A 24,337-nucleotide genomic window follows, 5' to 3' on the forward strand; every position below is an offset into this window, starting at 1 on the left:
CCGTATGAGGGTGTCTGGTGATTCCACTCCTGGTAAGTCAATGCCCCTATACGCTGCCTATCGTTGCCATATCTTTCGGTGTTTCTGTGGGCAACCCCATGCATGAAGCACAGCCTAATTCCATTACCATGCACCAATCCAGAGCTTTTTTCCATTTCCCCAAGGGTGTCGGGGAGCTACTCTTCCAGCACTGGGCGATATCCCTTTTGGCTAGTGTGAGCCTTATGAAAAGTAAGTAAGTATGTTTGTACTTAATGCCCCCTATTCCTTCTGTGCTATGCAATAGAATGACTTTGGGATCAGATGGAATATTCCATGAGAGTATCTTGTCCAGGCAGGTCAGTATTTTATACCAGTAGGGTTGGAGGGCATTGCAGTTACACACTGTGTAGAGGAAGGTACCCGCCTCCCATTCACACCTCAGGCACATTGGCGAAGGTATAACCCCCATGCGCCAGAGGTGATGCCTAGTGAAATAGGCTCTGTGCAGAAATTCTAACTGTATCAGATGGTAACGGGATGCCATGGCTCGTCCGAGAGATCAGGTATGTTGTATTCCCAACTCCGTCTGAGTGCATCTAGTGTTGCAATGTTGTGCGTAACCACAGTTTGGTATATTTGTCTAATCTTGTCGGCGCTGATATCCCCCATTACCAGTCGCCCTTTTAGCGGTGGAATTCAGGGAGCTCTGTCAGTGTTGCGTTGTGTGGGGATAAGGCATGTCGCAGTTTAAGGTATTTGTAGAAATGGTTCCGGTGGAGATGGAATTCTTCATGTAATTGTTGGAAGGATTTAAGAACTACTCCCTTCATGATGTCACCTACAGTGGATATGCCAATGAAATCCCATGTACGGAACCCAGACAGCGAACCCACTTGGTGAAGACAGGATCCTTGCCATAGGGGAGTTGCCTGTGTTAATCGCCCTCCCCATCCCATCTGCCAGACCACGCGTCTTCACAGCAGAATTTACAACTCTAGTGACTGGGGGCAAGTGGTCCAAGCGGTCACAGCTATAAGCAAGCTGAGTGATGTTTGGTCCTTCATCACAATTCTTTCTACTACATAGGCAGGGTCAGTCTGAGGATCGTACGACCATTTATTAATGTTGGGGAGGTGAGAGGCCGCATAATAAGCAAAAATGTTGGATGCTGCTATCCCACCACAGTAGGTGGATTGAGTACATGTCCATAGTGTGACCCGTGTTGCCCAACCATCCTATAAGAAAGTATTAAGGAGCAAATTGATTTGTTTAAATCATGAATTGGGGAACGCCATATGGGTAATTTTGGAGCCTATATAGGATTTGCGGTAATGAGACCATCTTGAAGATCGCCGATCTGCCATAAAGGGACAGAGGGAGAGGGGACCAGGCCTGCACCTCATTTCTGATCTTGGGTATGAGGGAATTGATGTTGTGGGCCCAGGACTTCGCCTGGTCCATTGATATGAAAATCCCCAGGTATGTAAAACCATCAGATGCGTGTCTCAGTTGTGTCGCCCACATACCCCTTCCCTGGTCTCCGCTGATCGGAAAGAGTATGGACTTGGATGGATTTGTGCAAAGGCCCGATGCTTCCCCAAACACCCTCAGGATCTGTAGTATCCGTGGGCCTGTATACCCCGGGTCGGTAAGGAAGAATAGGACATCGTCCGCATATAGTGCGATCCTCTCTGACACTTCTCTGGACCACGGAAATCCTCGAAACAAGGGATCCCGTCGCACCCAGTTCGCCAGTGGTTCTATAGCAAGCACGAAGAGGAGCGGGGACAGGGGGCAGAGAGATCACTATTTAAGAGGCAAATGTAGGAGATAACTTGTGGGATGAAGTTTAAGGCCTGTAGGAGGGGGAAAAGGTGCTCCCAGTCCAGTGAATCAAAGGCTTTGTCTATGTCTGCGAGCAGGACTGCTACAGGACGTCCCATCCTCGATACCATAGCCAGGGCATTATGTTCTCGCCTGATATTATGATGCATAGATTGTTGTGGCATGAAGCCAGACTGGTCAGGGTGGACCAGTTCAGTGATCTGTGGTAGGAGTCAGTTCACCAGGATCTTACCCAGAAGTTTTGTCTCGAAGTTTAGAAATGAAATGGGACAATAAGAAACTGGATGATCTGGGGCTTAAGAAAAACCACAATTTTGGCATGCCACCAATTGGGCAGGAGGATCCCAAGCTCAAGAGACGCTTGCAGTGCCACCAAGAGATGAGAATCCATCCGAGAGATACAACCTCGAAAGAACTCGCTAGGGAACCCATTAGGTCCCGGAGCCCGGCCCGGGTGGACGGCGTGGAGGGCGATGGTGAGCTCTTCTAGGGTGATGGGGGCATCCAACTAGTTGCACAGCCAATCCGAGAGTTGTTTCAGAGGTATGTCGCATAAGAATTCTCATATTGACTCTGGGGATAGACGTTTCCTGCTTTGGTAAAGGTCAGTGTAGTATGTGGCAAATGAGTGGGCCACCTTGTGGGGCCTCGTATAGAGGCTAACATCTATGCCCCAGAGTATTGATGTGGGGGACCTGAGCATGTATTGCTTGACATAGTCGATGCAGTGTCTTGCTCGGCTTGTCACTCCACTGATATATTGTTGATGTCGTGTTGCCTGCCACGCCAGTTGGGCTTCATTTGTGAATATCTAATAGATCTGTTGTTGTGAGAAGAGGAGCTGTCTATGGGTCCGCGCTCCGCCCCCAGTCCGCATCTCCTCCTCGATGTGGGTTTGGCGCAACCGTTTTATCCATGTACGATAGTTGATATCAACGCCCCTTATAGTGAGCTTTATGGCCTCCCACAGCACTATAGCTGAGTCTGTGGACCCTGCGTTGAAGGAGAAATAATCTAAGACAACTTGGTGGAGGGTTGTCGTGTTTTTAGAGTCTCTTAAATGTCATGGCGACATCCGCCAACGGGATCGCTGAGGTCCTATGTGGAGTTTAAGGGTCACTGTTGAATGATTAGAGAGTGCCCGTGGGAAAATGGAGGTAGAAGCGACCTTATGAACATATGGTGCAGGAAGAAATATATAATCAAGCCGAGCTAGGGACCCATGTGTAGGTGAAAGGAAGGTGTATTCGGTGGCAGTTGGATGATATGCCCTCCATACATCGGACCACCCCATGGAGGACGCTAGGAGACAAACTCGGATTTAATTATTGCCTGATCTCGGTCACCAGGGCGCCACCTGGTAATGCATGGTGTCATTCCAGTCCCCCCCATCGCAGAGAATCCATCAGGAAAGGTTCCCCATAGGCCTATGACTTTCTCCACAAATGTATGTCTGAGCGGCGGGGGGGGGGCATAAAAACAGCCTAACACCAGGGGCTCCCCATACAGTGTACCTGCAGTTACGGTGTATATCCCACTAGAGTCCACTTATGTCTGGGCACACCTGAAGGGAATCCTGCGATGAATAAGTATTTCCGTACCCCATGATGCTTGAGTGAATCCAGAATTATATATTTGATCGAATCCGTAGCGTGCTAGGCAAGGGTCCCGGTTGCCCATTATGTGGGTCTCTTGCATCAGCAGGATATCAACCCCCCGTCTTTTGGCCTGTTTCAACAATGCACCCGCTTGATTCTGTCCAGTATTCCTCGTACATTCCAGGTCATCACCTGTATCTCACCGCAGTCAGCCATCTATGTATAAGCCATTAATAAATCTGGGGGGGGGGGGGGTGGTTTTGCTTATGAGTGCAGTGTATGGAAGTAGGAAGATGCCAGTGTCTGTGCTCAGCCATTAACAAATATAACCCATGAAACATAAACAACTCTAACCCCCTCCTCCCACCCCTATACTTCGAGGAACATGAAGTATCTGTTGCGGTGGGGCTCTTCCAAGACACCAACGAGGAGTTGGGAGGCCCCCCACCAACGGGCCCTGAAAACCACATCCCCCAACCATCAGTCTTTAGGGTGTGTAAGTGGGACTCAGGGAGGCCCACCATGGCCTATGTTTCCCCACACATTGCCTGGTACCAGAACATTTAAGTCACATTCTAGGTATTTGCTTCTAGAGGTGAGAAAAGTATACGGTGCAGCAGAGTGAGAGACAGAAAAAAAAGGGGGAGGGAAATATCGAGGGATTTTATACAGCTGACTTAGGAGTCTTCTCCTTGTGTCTGGGAGCACCAGTTCGACCATGATCGGTGTTGTCTCTTCGACTGTTTCTTCAGGCAGCCCTGTCTGGTGCTCTGAGAGGAGTCTGATTCCTGTGGAGGCGGAGAATTCAGATTGTGTGGTAGTCTCGTCCGTCCATTTGAAGATCTCTTCCAGGGTATCAAAGTATAAAGTTTTGGATTTGTATTTAACTTGCATCCGCGTGGGGTACAGGAGCATGTATTGGATGTTGAGGTCTCTCAGCTTGCGCTTGCGTGCCATAAAGGATTGACGCTGCTGTTGTACAAGGTGTGTATAGTCCGAGAATATCATAATATTCTGCGAGTCCTAGATCAGCTTGTCTTTAAGGCATCGGGTGAACTGCAAGACCTTATCCCTGTTGGCATAATTCAGGTGCTTGGCAAAAACTGGACGGGGCCGTGCACCCGGGGAAGGCCGCCCCGCTAAGGCTGGGTGGGCTCGCTCCACAACAAAACATGGAGACGGATCCTTCCTGCATCAATGAGCGCAGCCACTGCGTTGTGAATTGTGTTGCAGAGGTCCCCTCACAGTCATCGGGGAGGCCCATGATGCGCAAGTTGTTGCGTCTCGCACGGCCCTCTGCGTCTTCAACTCTTGTGGTGAGTTCTTGTATAATGACAGTTAAGCGATTTACTTTTTTTTAAGGGTTGTGACTGGGTCTTCCATGAATGATACACGGGACTCCGCTTCAGTATTCCGGTCCACCGTTCTACAGAGATCTTGACACAGAAAGAAGCCTTCTGTGCCTACTGCACCAATTTTGGCAACTAGCATGTCTCTGACCTGTGTGATCGTTGCCATCAGGGCTGCATTTTTCAGTACCAGGACTGATACCGGGACTCCACGATGTAGAGGGATGGGTCCCTCTCTGCTCCGCCTGCTGCACCGGTGGGGGCAGTCTTGTATTGATCCAGTGTGCTCTGATTTGTTGAAGATATGGGCACCTTGTCTTTCGCCATGGTGGTGACAGCGGTTAGTCTCCAGTCTGCCCATTCGGCCAGTTGTCCCCAGCTGATGTTGTCTTGATGAAGTTTGGACGAGGGGCCCTAGGAGTCAGCCAAAACAGACTTAGTCTATCCTGGGCACCAAGTGGCACCGGGACTACCATGGCCGCTTCTGGCACACGAGGACTGACTACAGGTGGACCCGCTAAAAGGATCTCACCCGCCAGACCACCAACCCCTGGTAGATCCTCCTCACCTCACCGGTACAGGTCCGCAGCTATGCCGGGGGAGGGCTCGGTCACTCAACAGTAGGGACAGCACCGGTCTCACAAAGTTTCTGATTGGGTACCTGGTCAGGGTACTTCTCTTATCCCCCGGCTTCAGCAATGTCCCACATTGTGAGCTTTTATGCGCTCCTCTTAGTCTGGAATATCTGAGGGTGTCAGCATCTGTCCCAATGATGTGGAGGGGCCACCAGCGCCACCCCACAGGCATAAGTAGCTCATGCCACCGGTCCTCACACCCAGTTGTCACCGCAGCCGCTGCACATCGCGATCCCTGTCAACTCGTAACCAATGGGTCTAGATCATCCCAGCACACCATTTACAGCTGACCCGGTAGTTCCTCCACGTCACGGGAGCGCATTAGAGCAGCTTCAGGTAGCGTGGAATCATGTAGCGCCAGGCCACACGGCAGTCGCGGCAGCCCCCGGCAGCGGAAGAAGAGCCCAGCTGCTTACAGGCAGCAATGCTGCATAACTCTGTAGCTGCCCGGGCTATATGGGCCTAGGGCAAGCGCCGACCTTCTGCTGATAAAATAGTTATTCCCAATGGTGGCGCCCACACCACAGGGCCTCAGTGTGTGTGGCGCCGTCAGTCACCACTTCCACACGGGCACTCTCTGAAGGACAGGCCAGTGTCCAGTGAGCCATCCCGGGTGACCCGCCCACTGGAGGTGCCTCCTGTCACCACCGCAGGGCCTCGGGTTTGATGTCTGCGTAAGCTGGCTGGCCATGTGCGGAGCCACTAGTTCCTATGGGCCATCTGCTCCCCCTGCTGCAGTCTGAGCGGCTTCCTCGGTGCTGCAGCGACTTACTGCACCTTTAGGGTCTTGGCGATCAACCGCACTCCAGGGCCACTCAGTGCGCCCCATGGACAGGATGACTGGAGTGTCCAGGGTGAGCCTCAGTGGCTGCCCGCAGGGGTCCTAGCTGCATCCCAGGCCATTGCAGCATCGCCCGGCCTGCTAAGTCTGGCCCCAGGGCACCGAGCAGCGCCAGGTGCCACACCCCCCAGCCCGGCTCCACCAATGGGAAGCGTCAGCATCCTCCAGGCAGGCCCATCCAAGCACGACACCCGCTGGCTAGAAAGTTAGTAGGACAAAAGAAACAGGAGGCTTTAAGCGAATCCCACCCAGATGCTATGCGACCTAGTAAGGAACCCTCAATTGCAATTCATAAAGGCACTGGTGGTGCTGTCCCCTTGTCCAAACTTGTCTGGGGCGATCAATTTATGTGTGAGTGTCTGTGCAAAGCCAGATAGCTCCACTGGGAGGAAATTGCTGCACTCTATGCCCACCTGGAAGCTATTGAGAAAGAGCTGACCACCATCAAACAGGCCAAGGTACCCACAGTGGCATCAAAATCTATTGTTCCTAGGGATTCCAGGACCATATAGGGAGCAATGACTGAAGGCCCCCCTATAAGCACATTGTCCCAAGAAACTAGATCATCCTCAGATACCCCTTTCTAGACCCTAGGGCAGTCTGGTATGGATAGGCTCCCACTGCCCTCCTCCTCTTCCTCAGGAGAACCCTTCTGTAGTAAAGAGTTGATTACATCGGAAAGTTTATCCACCACTGGTTTTGTTGGACCTAGGGCAGATACGTGAAGTTCTTAACAACCAGATGTGAATCTTCCACTGGCATCTTGTACATACGTAGCACTTTTATCTAGAGTGCCACAGCTGCGTAGAGAACCGAATGAGACATATGAAAAGCTTTTTAATTAAACCTTAGACTGGCTGGTGTGGCATAGAGATTTTCCTCTTTCACAGGCTAATAACAGACTATTCACTAGAATTGTTGCATAGATTGGGTCTAGCAGGGTGGATCGTGGAGGTGACTGTGTTATAATAGATTTTAGATTTCCATCATTGGCCCAGAGTGTGCTTCAAGTATAAGCTATCAATCAAATAGTGAGGAGTCGTATTGAGCCACTTCCTCTGGGTTACTTTTATAGGCATCTTGCCTGACAACTACCTCCCATAAATCAGCAAACAAAGAGGTCCCAGCCCATTCCAATCAGAAGAGATGTGGTGACATCTATTCAATACCAACCTCTAATCGATATGATTCCCTAGCAGATGTAGATTGACTTACTCATGGTGATCTATTATTGTGGAGGATGGCTCACGGAGTGACCCTGCCAAGCATGTAGAGCTTGGATTCACAAAGTATAGCACCACCAGTAACAACCATATTTTAAGGGAAATAAATGGAGAAAAACGTTCTGAGACTCACTCTGTATCTGTGAACCTACAGTTAGAATGTGCTGAGAGCAAGCAAACCCCTTTGGTGGAACCCTGTGGCAGTCACAGAGGTTCAGCAATCACAGGGATCACTGATGATTTTACATTATCATTTCATCGTACAGCACTGGCAGGACTATCCTAACATATAACATCGGTCTCATCGACCGATGTAGAGGGAAGGGTCTCCCCTCCAACAACAGTCACACTAGCTAAGCTCATTTCTTGGAATGTAGCAGGTTTGGCCTCTAAGCTGAATTGTGTAGATTGCAGATTTATAACCCAACATTATCTATGCCTTTTCCAAGACACTTGGTGTTTGCAGCCTCTCTACCATGCAGGATATGTTAACTTCTGCAAGGAAGCTGTTACGGGGGGAAGGGCAGAGGGTCTCACAATTTGGGTAGAAACAACCATAACAGGTTTAGTAAAAGAGGTCAGGGTGGACTCTCCCGATATCCTGTGTATTATCCTGACTGTACTCCCGTACGTCTTACTATATATATGTAATGTATATTGTAGACCCACCGAGAACAAAAAAGAATCCTCCGTCATAGATCTTCTAAACTTGCATCTATCCACACTGCCAGCGAATGCAAGGAAAATTGTGTTGGGCGAATTTAACGGCCAATATGAACCACTGAGTGTTGACACCCAGGCCATTATGGCAGACGAGGATTCTGTGTGGTTATTTCCTGAGCCCAATATTCTTCCTATTAAGAACTGGTCAAAATTGACAATTCAAATCAATGCTTTTACTTCAAACTAGGGGCTTCATGCCTGTAATAGGAGCTCAAGCCATGATAAGATTGACATACTTTTAATTGCGTAAATCATACTAGCCTAATTGACTATATATATTAAATGTATATTAAGCTATGGCCAAATCTGATTGATATGGAATTAATACCTCCCCAAGATAGTGACCACAATGTTTTGATCCTTAAGTTGAGCATAACTGCCAACTCCCAAATCACTAAGCAGGGCGAGCCATGTGACAGGAGATTGATAATTACTGGCAACAGACGCTGGGTCAAATGGAGCATTATGAAACCCTCACACGAGTTCTTAGGTTAAATTTATAGACTGGTTGTCAATTGATTGGAGGGTTTGTTATCATTGGACACAGTAGAGGACTCTTCTGAGACACTGGGTAACTGATGTCCATGATATGATTTTTCTAAAACTGGGGGACCATTTTTTTCATTGAGACTAGGCAGTGGGAAGGAAACTCACCACAACATGGTAAAATAAACATTGTAGAGATACCAAGACAGGATTAAACGAGGCAAAAAAAAGCAAGATAGATCCTAGCTACAGGTAGCCAGGTGGTCTTTCAAAAAGCGTTGTCAGACGCTAAAAAAGACTGGGAATCTGGGAGGGTCTTCTAGTTGCTGCTAAATTGAAAGACCACCAAACATTTTGGATTTTAGTGTCCTCTGGTAGTATGGATGTGTTTTGCTCCACTGAATCCGATATTTCAGCTAGTGAGTGGGTCATCCATTTCTCCAGTTTATACACACATACTGGAGAATCGATAGCCCCCTTATCCAAACAAATGAGTGAGGGGAAGTTACGGAAGTCCCGCAGAGACAGGGGGGGAGGAGAAGGCAAGCCATGAGGAAGCTCATGGAATACATCAAGATGGCCGATGGAGCAGGAGAACCTCCAGCGAGCTCCTGAGGTATGGGATAGCCATCGGCATTAATCCCTGTTAAACCCAGTCCATCGTGCCAAACAAACAAACCAAATAACATTTAAGAGGAGTTTAAGCATTTCTGTACGTTTGATCTGGATTTCTGCAACACAGAGGTCACTGGATTCGACGACCCCCGTGCACCGGTCTCTGTCTGCTGTCCCCGGACCAGCACTACAGACTGCAGGAGCTTAACATTTCTGTACCTTTGGCCTGGATTTCTGCAACACTTAGGTCACTGGATTTGACGACCCCCGTGCTCCGGTCCCTGTCTGCCGACCCCGGACCAGCACTACAGACTGCATTGGTGGGATCCCTCCGAGGCTGCTCTCTCTCCCAGGCAGGTCGGGCGAATGCCGATCTCTCTACCATCGGACCGGGAGTGGAGCCCAGCCCCGCTCGCTCCTCCACTTCCACCCTCTACATCGCGTTGGAACCCTTCGTTTGGGGAAGTCCGTCGCTCTCGCAGCAGATTTGCGCATGCACACGGAGGTGAGCCCCAGGTGGAGAATCAGATCCGGATTCGCCTTCCCGCACTCCACTACCAACCCGAGGACTCTGCCGGCCCCCCCTTCCTGGGACTGCTCTGACGGATGACCTGCCATGATCCGGCCACAGCCGAGAGACCCCCCATCGTCCCGCAATTGCATTGCGGGTCCCCCGGAGCCGTTTTTGCCACTGCGGGATCCTGATCGTGAAGGTGGCGGCTTCTCCACACCAGCATATCACCAGAGGCGGTTTGCAGGGCCCAAGAAACGGGGGCGAGACAGATTGTACATCCGGGTGCTCCTATCAGCAAAATCAACCGATGGGTGCATCTCTGCAATGATTGGCCGCATCATTCTTCAGATCGCCGCATAAATACTGGCACCAGGATATAGGCCACATCGCTACACTCTCCCTTAATATGGCAGAAGGAGAGACGACTGGCACCGCTGGGAATCCTGCTGAGAAAGGGGATTCTCCGGTTTCCCGTGAGGCCTGCTGACGATTGCACGACTCGGGAACAAAAAGTTATAAAGCTAGTTAAAGACATAGACACTGTTCTGGGGAGTCTGGCTGCAGCCTGCCTGACTTTAAAATGGCAGACGCCTCTGACTATCAGACCTAGAGGCCTGGTTATGCAATACAATGCAGACAGTGTACAGCAACTTTCGTCTCCTTTTCCTTTCCTTTTTGCACACGTGCTGCTTCTTTTTTGCCTTATTGCCCCGGCCATCTTAAGCAAAGGATTGCTCCCTCTCAATGCCTCAACTCGATCTCCAAAATGGTAGCAATCTGGAAAGGACAATAGAAAGAGGACTGTGCAATAGAAACTAACAAGGGCCTACAGCTATTTGATGAGCTTAGATCACTAAGACGGCAGCCATCTTGGAATGACTCTCTATAGCTTCCAATGAAAGAAAACGTTGGAATGTGAAATAACATAGAATAGTACTTTTTCCATAAGCCCTAACCAAATGTTATATAACTCAATAAATTCTATTCCCGAAGAGGATAATTCCCAAACGATCACGAACATAAGGTATTAAAAGATAGCAAAGACATTAGCAGGAACCACAGAAAGATCCAGGGGCAAAAGGATACTTCAGAGTGGGACACAAGGAAACAATGGAGAGTAGTAGAGACACCTACAGGAACGTCAGTAGACCTGTAAACATCCTGAGACAGGTAATGGTCTAGAGGATGCATCAAAGTGAGGTCACCCCTGCAGGAACACCCCAGAAAATTAGATAACACCATCAGTAAATATGGCCGGAACCAATTTAAAATCAACAGGCATTAACTCTTACGTCATGAATTACTCAACTAACCTATCTAAGAATGCAGCCAAAAAATTCAAACGCAATCTACATAGAAAAAACCCAGACACGCTGATCTCTGTCCCCTCCTTTAATCTAAACAAAGGCATTATTGTAAATGACTTGATATTTTTCACCAGAAAAACGGCTGAATGGCGCACTGTCATTACGAAGATGCTCAACATAAAAAATATAAGCAGTATCCCACATGGTACCAATTTATTGATCATCCCGTCACCAAGATTAAGAGCGGAACTATGCATAACTATCAACAAGAACAGTATTGTGCTTATACAAGCAACCAACAACGAGTTAGAAAAGTTTGGCAACCTGTTTTCAACCTTAAAATAGTATGTCGATAACGCATGGTCTCAACAAACACCTGACCACACAAGCAGCCACCCTATCCACCACCAACACTACCACCATAGACGTCATAATAACTAGTGACCCTCAAGATCCACAACCTGCAATGCTGTCAGGAGACACAACTTTGACAGGAGGCACATTGGATGGGAGCTGTACAGAGATAGGAGAAGAATCTCTACTATACGCTAATACCGCCCGACGCCTTTATATCTGGAAATATCAGCGCCTCTCCCCCAGGATTTGATTACTCCCACACGTAGGCCATTGAATGGGAACCTCCATCCAGCAATAAAGGATATGGAAGCTAACACCCCTTCCATACCCCCCTCTACAACAGTACAAATTGCACCTGTGACCCTACGAAACTCATATCCCCCTAGCTTGATATAAAGTTCCCAGGACTTAGGGAGCGCATCTCATCACCCTTGCTTGGTATTAAGATCACGGAACATAATGAGCGCTTCTCACATCACACATAGAGGAGGAGCGGATACCCGAACTAATGACAAAAAAAGGAACACTGAAAAAGTCACAGATCTAAAGCACCGGGACACAAACAAAACTCAAAATAGGCGGATGCGCACTCCCAATCTATCACCTCAGACTCAGAGAGAAACCGAAGCTCTTCAAACACAAGCGGAAAATATGTCACAGGACATTCTAAGCGCACTGCAAGTTATGGAAAAAATACTAGAAATCACTGCAAGCACTCACTCCAAAGTCGAGCTCATTCAAAAATCAGTGCATGATCTTCAAGGAAAGAGTAAAAAGACAGCCATGCCATTATCAAATGGGCACACTCGACCATACAGAAATCTTAAATATTTATCGGATGATGAAACCAAAACCCTACTCCGGTCATATGAGTATAAAGCCATCAGCAGACGTAAGGAAATTGGATCAGTCCCGATCGATACAAATAGAACGTCTTGGCCTAAGAACAGGAAACCCAACCTTAAAAACCTAAAACAAGTCCAGCTAACCGTCAATACTTGAGATGAACTCTAGTAGCTCAGGGAAACCACTGCTATGACTACTGCTCAACTGTCGGTCCGCAGCAAAACATGCCTCAGACATCGCTGCCCTCATCATTAGCCAGGAAGTTGACGTGACAATCTTAAAAGAAACATGGCTTACGGAATCTTCTTCCCCATTCATGGATCTACTGATGCACCCGCATTATAACATTGTGAGATTAGAGAGACTAAAAAAGACAGGAGGCGGTATAGCCTGCATACACCGATCTGATATCGAGGTCAGCCAAATACAATCCAACCCTCTCGAATCCTGTGAATATCTCGGTCTCGGTATAAGAACTGCAGATAATCAAAAGTGCAACTTGCATGCGCTCTACCATCCACCAGGCAATAATATCACCTTCATAGACCAGTTAATGGAGATCATCACGGCTAACTAACAGTCACACTAATAACATATTCACAGGCGACTTTAATTTACACTGGGACGACAATAATGACAAACGGGTCAATGCACTTAAAGACGTTTTAACAGATCTAAACCTTACTCAAGCCTGCACTCAGCCAACACATGCGAAAGGGGCAACATTAGACTGGGTAAACTCGAGAATCAAGGATATTACAATCCACTCAATTGTTCCTTGCGATTGGTCATATCACCATGCCATAACCTTCCTGATACCCACCATAAAAAAAGAACAAGACCACACAACCTGTCAAACTTAAAAAATGGACTTCAGACACCAAAGACCCTAGTATTGAGCTACTAGTAGAAAGATGTGAGATGGATCTAAATCTGCCTAACAACTTGCTGAACGTTAATGAACTCACAGATCACTACATTACGTCAATGGCGAATATAGTCAACTCCACCATGCCACTAAAAGTGAAAAGAGTCTCAGAGAAAGATAAAAATCCATGGTTTAATGGGACACTGAATGAAGATAGGCGGAAACTGTGACTTGCAGAAAGAAAATGGAGACAGCACCCATCATCCCCACAGCTGAAAACTCTCAGAAAAATCAGAAACAAGTACAACAAAAGTGTCCTCAATTCCAAAAAGGAATTTTTTTAGATCGGAACTGGATAACGCCAAAAATAGACCACGGAAACTCTGCGAGATGTTAAAGCAACAATCCAATAAATTGGCCAAATCTGCCCAAGAAGCAACTAAAACTCAACTGAGCTGCAAGGAATTCTCAACATTCTACACTGACAAGGCCAACACTCTAGAAAGAGAGCTCAGGATGGCAGCAAACAACCTCTCTAGCAAACTACCACCACAGAACGATGCTACCACAAAAAACGATCATAAGTCGAAAAACAATGCTCAATGGGCAACCTTCAAATTATATGGCCAGAATACCATTGCCAAAACTCTCTCGGATATCAAACCAAATAACTACTACAATGACCCCCTGCCCTCTAAATGCCTAAAAAGAATCAACCATATCGTCGTCCCAATATGGACAAAAATAATCAATGCCTCATTATCTCAAGGGATACTACCAGAGTGCTTAAAAACAGGTCAAGTCCTCCCCATCATCAAAAAACCTACAGCGTACCCGGCAGATCCAAATAACTTTCGCCCAGTAACCAATATTCCATTGCTTGCCAAACTAACTGAGAAATGTGTGCAAAATCAACTGAGCAACCACATCGTCATCGCTAATTTCAATCTGCTGGATGACTGCCAATTCGGATTCAGACCAGGCCACAGTACAGAAACAGCAATCTTACATATAGTGGATAATGCGCTACAGGCCCTAGATCACAATCAAACATGTCTACTAGTCCTCCTTGACTTGTCATCTGCATTTGACACAGTAAATCTTGAAAAATTGCTAGCCGGCTTCAAGACAGGATGGGACTAACTGGAAATGTTCTGAAATGGTTTGAATCCTTCCTTCAGAACAGAACACAAAGATTCCTGGTCAACCAGACGCTATCCCCATCATGCCCGAATTCTATTGGAGTCCCTCAAGGATCAACACTATCTCCATCACTATTCAACCTATATGTCGAACCCCTTACAGAAATTCTCCGAGACGCAAACATATTCTATCACATGTACGCAGATGACACTCAGATCTACATCAAGATCGCGTCACTGGAAGACATCAATACAATGAATGAGGCCTTAAAAGTGTCATTAGAATGGTTAACTAGCAATCGTCTGAAATTAAATGCACAAAAACCGGAATTCCTATTAATATCACCACCAAAGAACCCCACAAATGTGAAGGAATGGACCAAACTGATCACAGAGCTAAACTGCACCCCTACCCTAGTTGACGCGACTAAATCACTGGGAATCACGCTTGATAAGAACCTAGACATGAAAGCCCACATCAAATCAAAGGCAAAAAGTGCCCGGTTTCACCTGAACTATATTAGAAAAGTGAAACCACTCATTACTACGGCGGACCTCAAATTGGCAGTCCAGTCCTTAGTTATTTCAAGGATTGAATATGGATGTACAGCACTAGCAGGTCTAGCAAAAATTTCCACAGCTCCACTAAAGTGCCTGTCTCAATGTGGCCACAAGAATCATTACTGGGTCTCGAAAATACGACCATATCTCACCTCACCTGAAAGCATTAAACTGGTTACCATACAAAGCCAGTATTCAACTTAAACTGGCATGTATTACCCACAAAGCGCTCCACTACAAAACGCCAGGGTACTTAGTCCAGAAAATTGAACTATCAGGGGGAAGCAGACCAGCCAGGACTGCCAGAGAGTTGTTGCTGAAACCACCCATCTTTCGGAAGAAGAAAACGTATGACAGAGCTTTCGCCGGAGCGGCCCCCAGAATCTGGAATTCACTCCCAACAAACATTAGAAAAATTCCAAACACGGCCACACTCGAGAGAAGCGAAGAGCTTCCTAATGAGCAAGTTCCGTCCTTAGGCAAGAGTGTTCACCATGAGCATCGTGATTAAAAGCCAGACGTCGCATAGTCCGGTCAGATCTGGATACATCCTGCACAAAATAACCACCAAGACACCAAAACTAACCAAAGACTGTTGCCAGCTAGAGCTGATGTAGGTGTTACCTCTACAGACCAACAACGAATGTAAAGATAAAATCGCCAGTTAAGCTGCAAAAACTTCTTTAACTGTACAGTACTACTCTGGAGTTTTGATGTAGATCATACAGAAAATACACATCGGAACCATTTGTATAGGAATACTGTTACACCTTCGTACACTAAACAGATCCTAAAATTGTTATTGTTGAAACGGCTAAGAAAGAAATATGTCGGAATCTTATATATATTAATGCTGCTATACCCGTTGTACTCCAAAATGTACCTCATGTAACTGTGGAGCGCTCTGATACCCATGGGTCATGTTCGCGCTATATAAAACTCTATAAATAAATAAATAAATAAGCTCAATTGGAGCGCATTGCACGAGTATTCAGTCCGAGGTCTTGGAGATTTCTGAACTAAAAGTAAGCGCATTCATCAAGGGCATCGTTCCCAAAAAAGCTCCTGGCTTGAATGATTCTAGGAAATCTGTTCCTGAGTGAAATAGACATTTTGAGTGCCTATCTTTCAGTGATATTCACAGCTGTTATGAAGGGGACATCCATTCCACCAAAGTTGGAAGGGGATGAAATCATCACCATATGTCAATAGGGCTCATGTGATCTGCCCGGCAACTACTGACCCATAAGTCTTATTGATAGTTTGCAAAAGTTATTCAGTAAGGTAATTCTGGATCGACTCCAGGAATGGTTTACTGCTAATGAAATCCTGTCACCTCTTCAGACGAGTCCACAAGCCCAATTGACCAAGTCTTCTGCCTCCAGCTTTTGTACTGGAAAGTTGTTACTGTAGGTGGAAGACAACTTCATGTCATTTTCATGGATCTGCGATCAGCTTTCGATTTAGTACCGAGAGCGATTCTCTGACTGGAGCTTTTAGAAATGCGGGTGCAAGTTAATTGCTGGATACCCTAGTGAGATTGCATGATAAAAACTATGCGCAGGTTAGATGTGGGCAAGCAGGCTAATTGACTGAGCCATTCTCCGTAAATAAGGGAGTTAGGCTTGTGCCCATGTTATTTACACTCGATATCAATGGCCTTACAACCTTTCTAGAACAGTGTGCTCATGATGCACCCAGGTTGGCTTACATGAAGGTTCCTGCCCTCATGTTCATCGATGATACATTACACCTCTGTAAATCACCAATGAGTCTCTAAAAACCCCTGGACCTCTTTGAGTTCTTTTGCAAGCTAAGGGTTGTCGATTTTAATGTGGACAAAACCAAGTACATGGTCTGAACCCATGACACTCGTCCAGGGCTAACTCAAAGCTAGCAGGGACCCCACTCGAGCGTGTGCGCACATTTACGTACCCAGGTATTACACTTACAGAACATATGAGGTGGCATTCATATATGAGGCAATGTAGATTAAGGCTACTTGCAGGAGGAATAATCAAAAAGTCGCTCAATTATCAATTTTAACCTAACCAGCCGGCAATACAGATATGCAACCATCAGGCCCTTGGGAAAACCTCATATGCCGCAGAGCTGTGGGGACACTTGGATGTGACCCCTTTATATACAGTAGACAATCGATTCATGCGCCAGTTGTCAGGCATACCCATTAGCACTCCTTTACTCCTACTCAGACTGGATTTTGGTTTTAGAGCAGGATCTGATAAAATCGGTCGATGCCCCTTACATTACTGGAGAAAAATTTTGGACACCAAAGCGCCCCTATCAATATCATCAGGGCCTGGAAAAAATACTCAGTCACTCTGGCTCCAATAATATACCGTGGCTCAAATATATGAAAGCCACGTAGTTGGAGATTGGGTTAGCAGACCTATGGAACGTCACTGTTGCGGCAAATTAAATCAGCCCATGGGCAGCACACAGTGGGTCTTTTGCATATTCAGACAAAATATGGGACACTAACCAATGAATTTCTCACAGTTAAGGATACTTTCATTAAGGAAGAGTTGTGGGATGAAATTGTGCCTCTCCAAATCAGACACCAGTACCTGCAATTCCGGTACGGGACCTTACCCATCCACTCATTTACCGCAAAGTGGGCATCTGCCTTGAGGGGAGAGGCCATGCAGTGTCCATCCTGTGTTGATGCCTTGTTCTTCTGCCTGGCCTAAGTGAGCAGTAGGAGGTGTTGGATAATCCTACTGTACATGAAACTGGGTGTTAGGGAGCTCAAAGAGGCTCTTAGGATTCTGAGATCAGACACTTGTAAATGGTTGATTTTTGCACTATCCAGATACCTGATGTCAATGTGTAGAGTTAGGCGAAAAATGTGTCTCCATTAGGAGTCACACCTTTGCAGTGGGCTGCCTGACGTGCAATATTCTCCTTTTAAATGATTTAATATTTCTTAGTCTGAAATTCTGATGTAAGCAAATTTTACTGCAGCTGTTCTTACAAATTTTATGTCATTTCTAAATTATTTATTGTCCAAACCTAAGAGGAAAGCAATTGGTATGAATGATTTCGATGGCAACTATTTTATTCTGCCTAACATGTTTTATGTACTGCTTTTATGGCCTATGAACCGAAATACATGTTTCAAAAGAAAGTATTAAGAATTTTTACCAGACTTTGCCTGCAACACCATTTTTATTTGTAGTAATTTCAAGAAAGGAGTAGATTTTGTTTGGTAAGACAGAGATGAAGTAGAAATCCTTTTGCTAAAGGAGTGTCTTAACAAGGCTCTCATTTGCAAAGCTTCAGACCAGGTATCCGGCATAGTATTACTAGGGATGCAAGTGAAAATGGAGTGGGAGCTCTTTTGAAACAGGCTGATGGCTATAATGAGTAATGTTTTGTGTTAGCCTCTTGGACACTGACGGTTGCAGAGAAAGTGTAATCTACAATGGAGAGAGATGCCATGGATGTGTTCTGGGACATAGGGAATATTGAGAAATTCTTTGGAGGATGAGGAGTCAGAGTGTGATGTTTATACTGACCATAAACTGCAGAAAAGTATGGTATAGGGGTTTTCATAGTTATTTGAGTATGCAGCTTTCATTTTTGACAGTAGGCTGGTGGTTGGAGTATCTAAATAACTTCTCTCACTTTAAATTATCTTCTTTCATTTCAAGTGTTTTCATATCCTGGAAGAAGCCTTCCACACAAATACAGTCTTATTGGGCAAACCTAGAAACAGATGCGAAACTATCTAAGTAAATCAGGTTTTGAAATTTCTACTGACAATTGAAATTGATATTACTTGCAAGTGAATGACTTTTAGTACGGCAATACAACAAGTTTATTATGCAAAGAGACAGTAGTAAAAATCACGTTACTGTACTCATTTTGCACTCTTCTCTACAGATGACAACTGCGCTGAGAACAGCCACTATGAACTGTTTGGCACTGGCTGCCCAACCACCTGCCGCAACCTCCATCAAACTGTTGCATGCGCCGCAGAGAGCGTGGACGGATGCTTCTGTGATGAAGGGTTTGCTCTTCACTCTGGCCTCTGTGTCCCTGAAAGTCAGTGTGGCTGCACCATGGATGGCGTCTACTACAACCTGGGAGATGAGGTCTTCCTAACAGATACCTGCAGCCAGAAATGCACCTGTAATGCACAAGAGATGGTGTGTGAAGAACACAAGTGTGCCGCCCTAGAAGAGTGTAAGGTCATGAATGGAATCAGGAGGTGCTACCCTGTAAACAGCGGAATCTGCTGGGCCTCTGGAGATCCTCACTACCGCACTTTTGATGGAGTCACCTTCGACTACCAGGGCACCTGCAAGTACACCCTCAGCAAGTCTAGTTCCCAGACCGGCTCTCTCATTGACTTTAGCGTCGTAGTACAGAATGAGCACCGATCATCACCAGTGGTGGCCTGGACGCGAAGAGTGGAAGTAAATGTCTATGGGGAGCAGGTTTCCATAGCAAGTGGAGAATATGGCCAAGTTCAGGTAATGAGACACCTGATTTATTTCAATATCTAATTTATGAGAGAATGTGATATATCTATTTCTTAATGACAGATCTAAGCAGCCGTTAGGACAACAAATAAAACCAGTAGCAAGAATGGAGAATAACAATAAATGTATAGATCTAAGAGTGAAGGTAGTTTTAAAGCGTTTTAGATATGTCGTGCATGAGTCAATACCAGAGCTACCAGCCTCAAACCATGATTACTGTTTGAAGAGGTAAAGCAGAACATCAGTTCTGCACTTATGTGCATACTAGAACAATTGCTGAAAACAGTAAAATGACATGGGGGACTGCCCAGAGTGCCCAAAAAATATATGTTGTGCAAGGACGTATACTGCTTTATGTACAGCAAACACCAGGCAAATCACTTTCATGCAAAATCTTTAATTGCACCCTGAACTTATAAATATGATGCTGAAGATCAGATAACAAGCATTGTGGACTAGGGGTAAATGCATTTTCCCAGTCGCAAATAGCCTGATTCACAGATTTGTGCCGTAAAATGTATTTTGGTAGGTATGAATTCCAATTCGGTAACACATTACGGATCACAATTTTGAACTGCGAATACATACCGATTTGGTATTAGGAAGGGGACTGTTTAGGGTGTCCCATCCTAACACCAAATTGCAGTGGTATGTAAGAATGTTTTGCGACCAAAATGCGGTTGCAAAACATTTGCATTTTACCATCTAATTCAAGTACGTGGTAACCCATTCAGAAATGGGAAGGGGTCCCCAAGGGAGCACTTCCCCTTTGGAAATAGTAGCAAAAACGTTTCTTCAGAGCAGGCAGTGGTCGCATGGACCCCAGCCTGCTCCCAAAAAATAAAAAATTAACTTTTAATTTTTCTTTTTCAATCACAAACCGTTTTCCTTTAAGGAAAACAGACTGCATATAAAAAAAATGTATTGCTCTATTTTAAAGTAATCACAGACATGGTGGTCTGCTGACCCCAGCAGGCCACCATCTCTGTGATTTTAGCGATTCCTAATGGGATGCAAATAGTGGCCTACCTCATTAATAGAAAATCATGGAGTTTCATACATTAGGAATATCGATTACTTAATCGCAATAAGATAATCGCTATTTCCAATAATGATATATGTGGCCCGATATGTGCTGAATAAGGGTATTAATTGGTTATTGCAAGTGACAGTCAGAGTGATTTGAGGAAAATCACTTTTTGAGCTTCCATCACTAATAGATACATGATGCATTACTTTGCTTAGACATGTGATGTTAATTCAATATTATGACGATTAACAGCCACACTACAACTCAAATTATCCATGCGTACATACATTACACATTTTTGTGATAGACTCTAACAAGTTTCAAACTATTGTACAGCTAAAATAATGTCCAACAGAATAAATATAATTAATATGTATGTGTTTATATATTTACCACCTACAAGAAATACGTTGCACTCCAGGGATTCCTTTTTAAGCAATCTTATTTCATTGCCACCATCACCAACACGTTTCGACTTTCATGGTCTTGATCAGGGTTGATTGAGTCTAGTTTTACTTTCAATTTATATATAGCTACGTACCTGACCCATAATGAGGCATTGTGGGATATGTAGTTCAACCATTCATAATAGTTACCAATTTTTCATCTCAATGATAAAAACAAGATTGTCATGTCTTTCGTTATTATTTTCAATTGTTTACATTCTTTTGTTTATATGATAGGGATATGCTCACTGTATATTTCCCAAGTTTGGTGCACCTCCAATTTCCCCATGGGATCATACCCGATGGATGGCATACCGCCTTGGTCTTAGATAGTTTACAACATATATCTTTTTCCCTGGCTACCTTCGCAAGGTTGCATCCTTTGAACTATCGGTATAGTGATAGCGTGTGATGGTCTGTCTTGTTGTATCCAATAATCACTTTTTTATGAATCCTAACATTTTATGCCCTGGGTTCATTTTCAATTATTTTGAACAAAATATGCTGGATACAGTTTCTAGTTTAGGCTAAGTGCCAATGTTGATGTATGTCCTCCTACCCTACTATATTATAAATTATTTCTTTAATCTAGAAGTCCTTATATATGTGTGTGTGTGTATATACTCACACTACCTCAATTCAATTTTACAAGCCAAGACATGCCACTTCTCAGAGACCTACAACCATTGGCACAAATAGAAACACAATGTGGGAGCCAAGAACGGCAAAATGACAATGAGACTGGCAGTTCCATGCAAAGAAAGATATTCAAACCTCGTTCCACTTTCATTCCAGTTATGCCCAGAGATGGCATTGACATATACCACGAACAGATCATTGCAGGATTAAAACAACTTAATCACAAAATCAATAAAAAGAAAAGAGGCACAAACAACAAACAGAAAATTAAATACCACCAGCTAATGAAAAAGTTATCAAACAACAGGGATGTAATTATACGGAACGCCGACAAAGGTGGTAATCTGGTAATTTGGGGCAAAACTGTCTATATCAAAGAGGCATTGAAACAATTATCAGATAAAGAATGTTATCACAGATGTGATTAATCTGAACTCAAAATGACGTATGAAAACTATTATACGAAATTGATGGCATGGAAGGGTCTGGGCTTGATAAGTAAAGACAAATATTTGTTTCTGAGGAATAACACACCAACGACACCTGTCTTATACTTTATACCCAAGCTACAAAAAGACCCTATAACACCTCCAGGACGTCTTATCATTTCGGCTAACAGCTTGACTGAACATACGTCACAATATATAGACTATTTCTTGCAGGATTTTGTCCAGAAACTTCCCTCATACTTAAAGGACACTGGTGATTTTTTTTAACCAAGATACATAACTTTGAGTGGCAAAATGACTATTTACTAATAACAATGGACATCACTGCTCTCTATACGAGCATAAGCCACAAAGACGGCTTGAGGGCAGTTGAGTATTATTTGGTACAAAGACCTATTGCACAGAAAAACCATAACAAAATGATCATTGATATGATAGATTTCTTCCTTTATAACAACATCTTCCTATTCCAACATGTTCTGTATCAACAGCTACGGCGAGTCGCTATGGGGGCCAGTTTCTCCCCCTGTTATGCTTGTCTTCATATGGGCTGGTGGGAGGAACTGGTCCTACATAGGCAACATGCGAACACCCTCGGGCAAAATGTGAAATGCTGGTGGCGATACATAGATGATCTGTTTTTAATTTGGCAGGGCTCGAAAACAGAAGCTATATCTTTTATTAATGAATTAAATCACAATTATATTAATTTACAGTTCACTGCAGACTTTAGTGCTGATAAAGTTCTCTTCTTGGACGTTGAGGTGTACATAGAAAGTGGCAGGATCGAAACCAGACTACACAGAAAACCAACTGCGTCAATTCAGTCCTACACGCCACAAGCCTACATCCAAAACACCTCATCCAGAGTATCCCATATGGGGAGATGATAAGATTAAAACGTATCTGTAGCGCTGACAGTGAACTACAAAGAGCACAACAAGAAAGTAAACATAGGTTTCTTGCACTTGGGTACAAAACCAAATGCATAGAGGCTGCAATTTCCAAAAGCAATGCAGCCAACAGAGAGAAATTGTTAAAACTAGGAACACCAAAGTTAGGACCAGATACTAGTATTGATGCCTCTGAACAAGTAACAAAACCCACAGATCAATCTATCAATGAGTTTAGTATGATTGTGGCATATAGTAAACAGCATAAAGAAATCAATCGCATCATTCAAAACAACTGGACTCTGGTGAAAAATAACCCTGTATTAGGTCATACCTTGCCTCCTAGACTTTCAATAACCAACAGATGGGCCCCCAATATGAAAGATAGGTTAGTGGTGAATAACCCAGTGGATCAGTCAAAGGGAAACTTGTTAAGTCAAAGGAAGGGTTTTTACAAATGTAGAACCTGCAAGGCATGCCAATATGGCATCAATACCACAGCTTTCAAAACAGCATTGGGGGGAGGTCAATACAAAATTAACAAATCCCTATCATGTAAAACTGAGTTTGTTGTTTATGTCCTCGAATGCCCCTGTGAGCTTCTGTATGTGGGAAGTACGAAGCTGCAGGGACACAAGAGAATTTTACAACATTTTAGAGCCATTAAAAACAAAGACTCATTGTACCCGGTCGCCCGACACTTTAACGAATTCCACCAAGCAGATCCAAAATATTTGAGGTACTATATAATTGACTGTGAACCTTTTAACAAGAGAGGGGGTAATAGAGAGAAAACCCTATGAAAATTGGAGACCAAATATATTTTAACGCAACATAACTGAAGATCTATACACATGTCTTTAAAACATATTATTTTAAAAGTACCACTCACTCTGTCTTGGTGCTCTCTCTCTCTTTTTCTTTCTCTCGCTCCTCCTTTTTCCCCTCCTTTCTCTTCTTCTCTCTCTTTCTCTTTCTCTCTTTATATACAAATTTCTGTTCGCCCACATGGCTATGATCCTATCGGGGTTAGTTTATCATGACTCCCAGGACACACAACACTATTCACTGAGCATGCGAAATGAGAATAATATCAAAAATTCTACAAGATGGGTACTGTAGAAAATTACAAGATAACATCTATCTCACGGCAAACCCAAAAGTTCATTTTAAGATAACGGCTTTTATCTTATTTTAAACTTCCCTTCCCTTGATTTTTACAATTATTGTTTCACTCCAATACACACCACTAACGGCAGAGGCTTCTGCCGATCTAGTATGGGTTATTGCACTAATACCTGGGGCAAACCAGTAGGGTTAAGACATACAGCTATTATTTAACACCTAAAAATAAGTTGTGCATAAGACTCAAGTTTAGCAATATAATTTTATACACAATGAAAGAGATGAATTAATATATATGTTAATTGACATTTTACAAATGACTTTTAGATTGCAAAGATATTTTCTCTAAAATTGG

The 24,337-nt window shown here is 44.6% G+C and overlaps 1 protein-coding gene across 1 annotated transcript in view; it reads left to right on the plus strand.

The window, feature by feature from the left end:
• LOC146809271 (alpha-tectorin-like) overlaps positions 1-24,337 on the plus strand; it is a 324,857-nt gene that overhangs the window by 213,218 nt on the left and 87,302 nt on the right. The window contains exon 18 of the mRNA XM_085616088.1: positions 18,799-19,391. Within this exon, the coding sequence (XP_085472214.1) occupies positions 18,799-19,391 (593 nt within the window). The remainder of the gene's footprint in view (positions 1-18,798; positions 19,392-24,337) is intronic.

Source organism: Triturus cristatus, chromosome 7 (assembly GCF_964204655.1).
Source record: "Triturus cristatus chromosome 7, aTriCri1.1, whole genome shotgun sequence".
Lineage (NCBI taxonomy): Eukaryota > Metazoa > Chordata > Amphibia > Caudata > Salamandridae > Triturus > Triturus cristatus.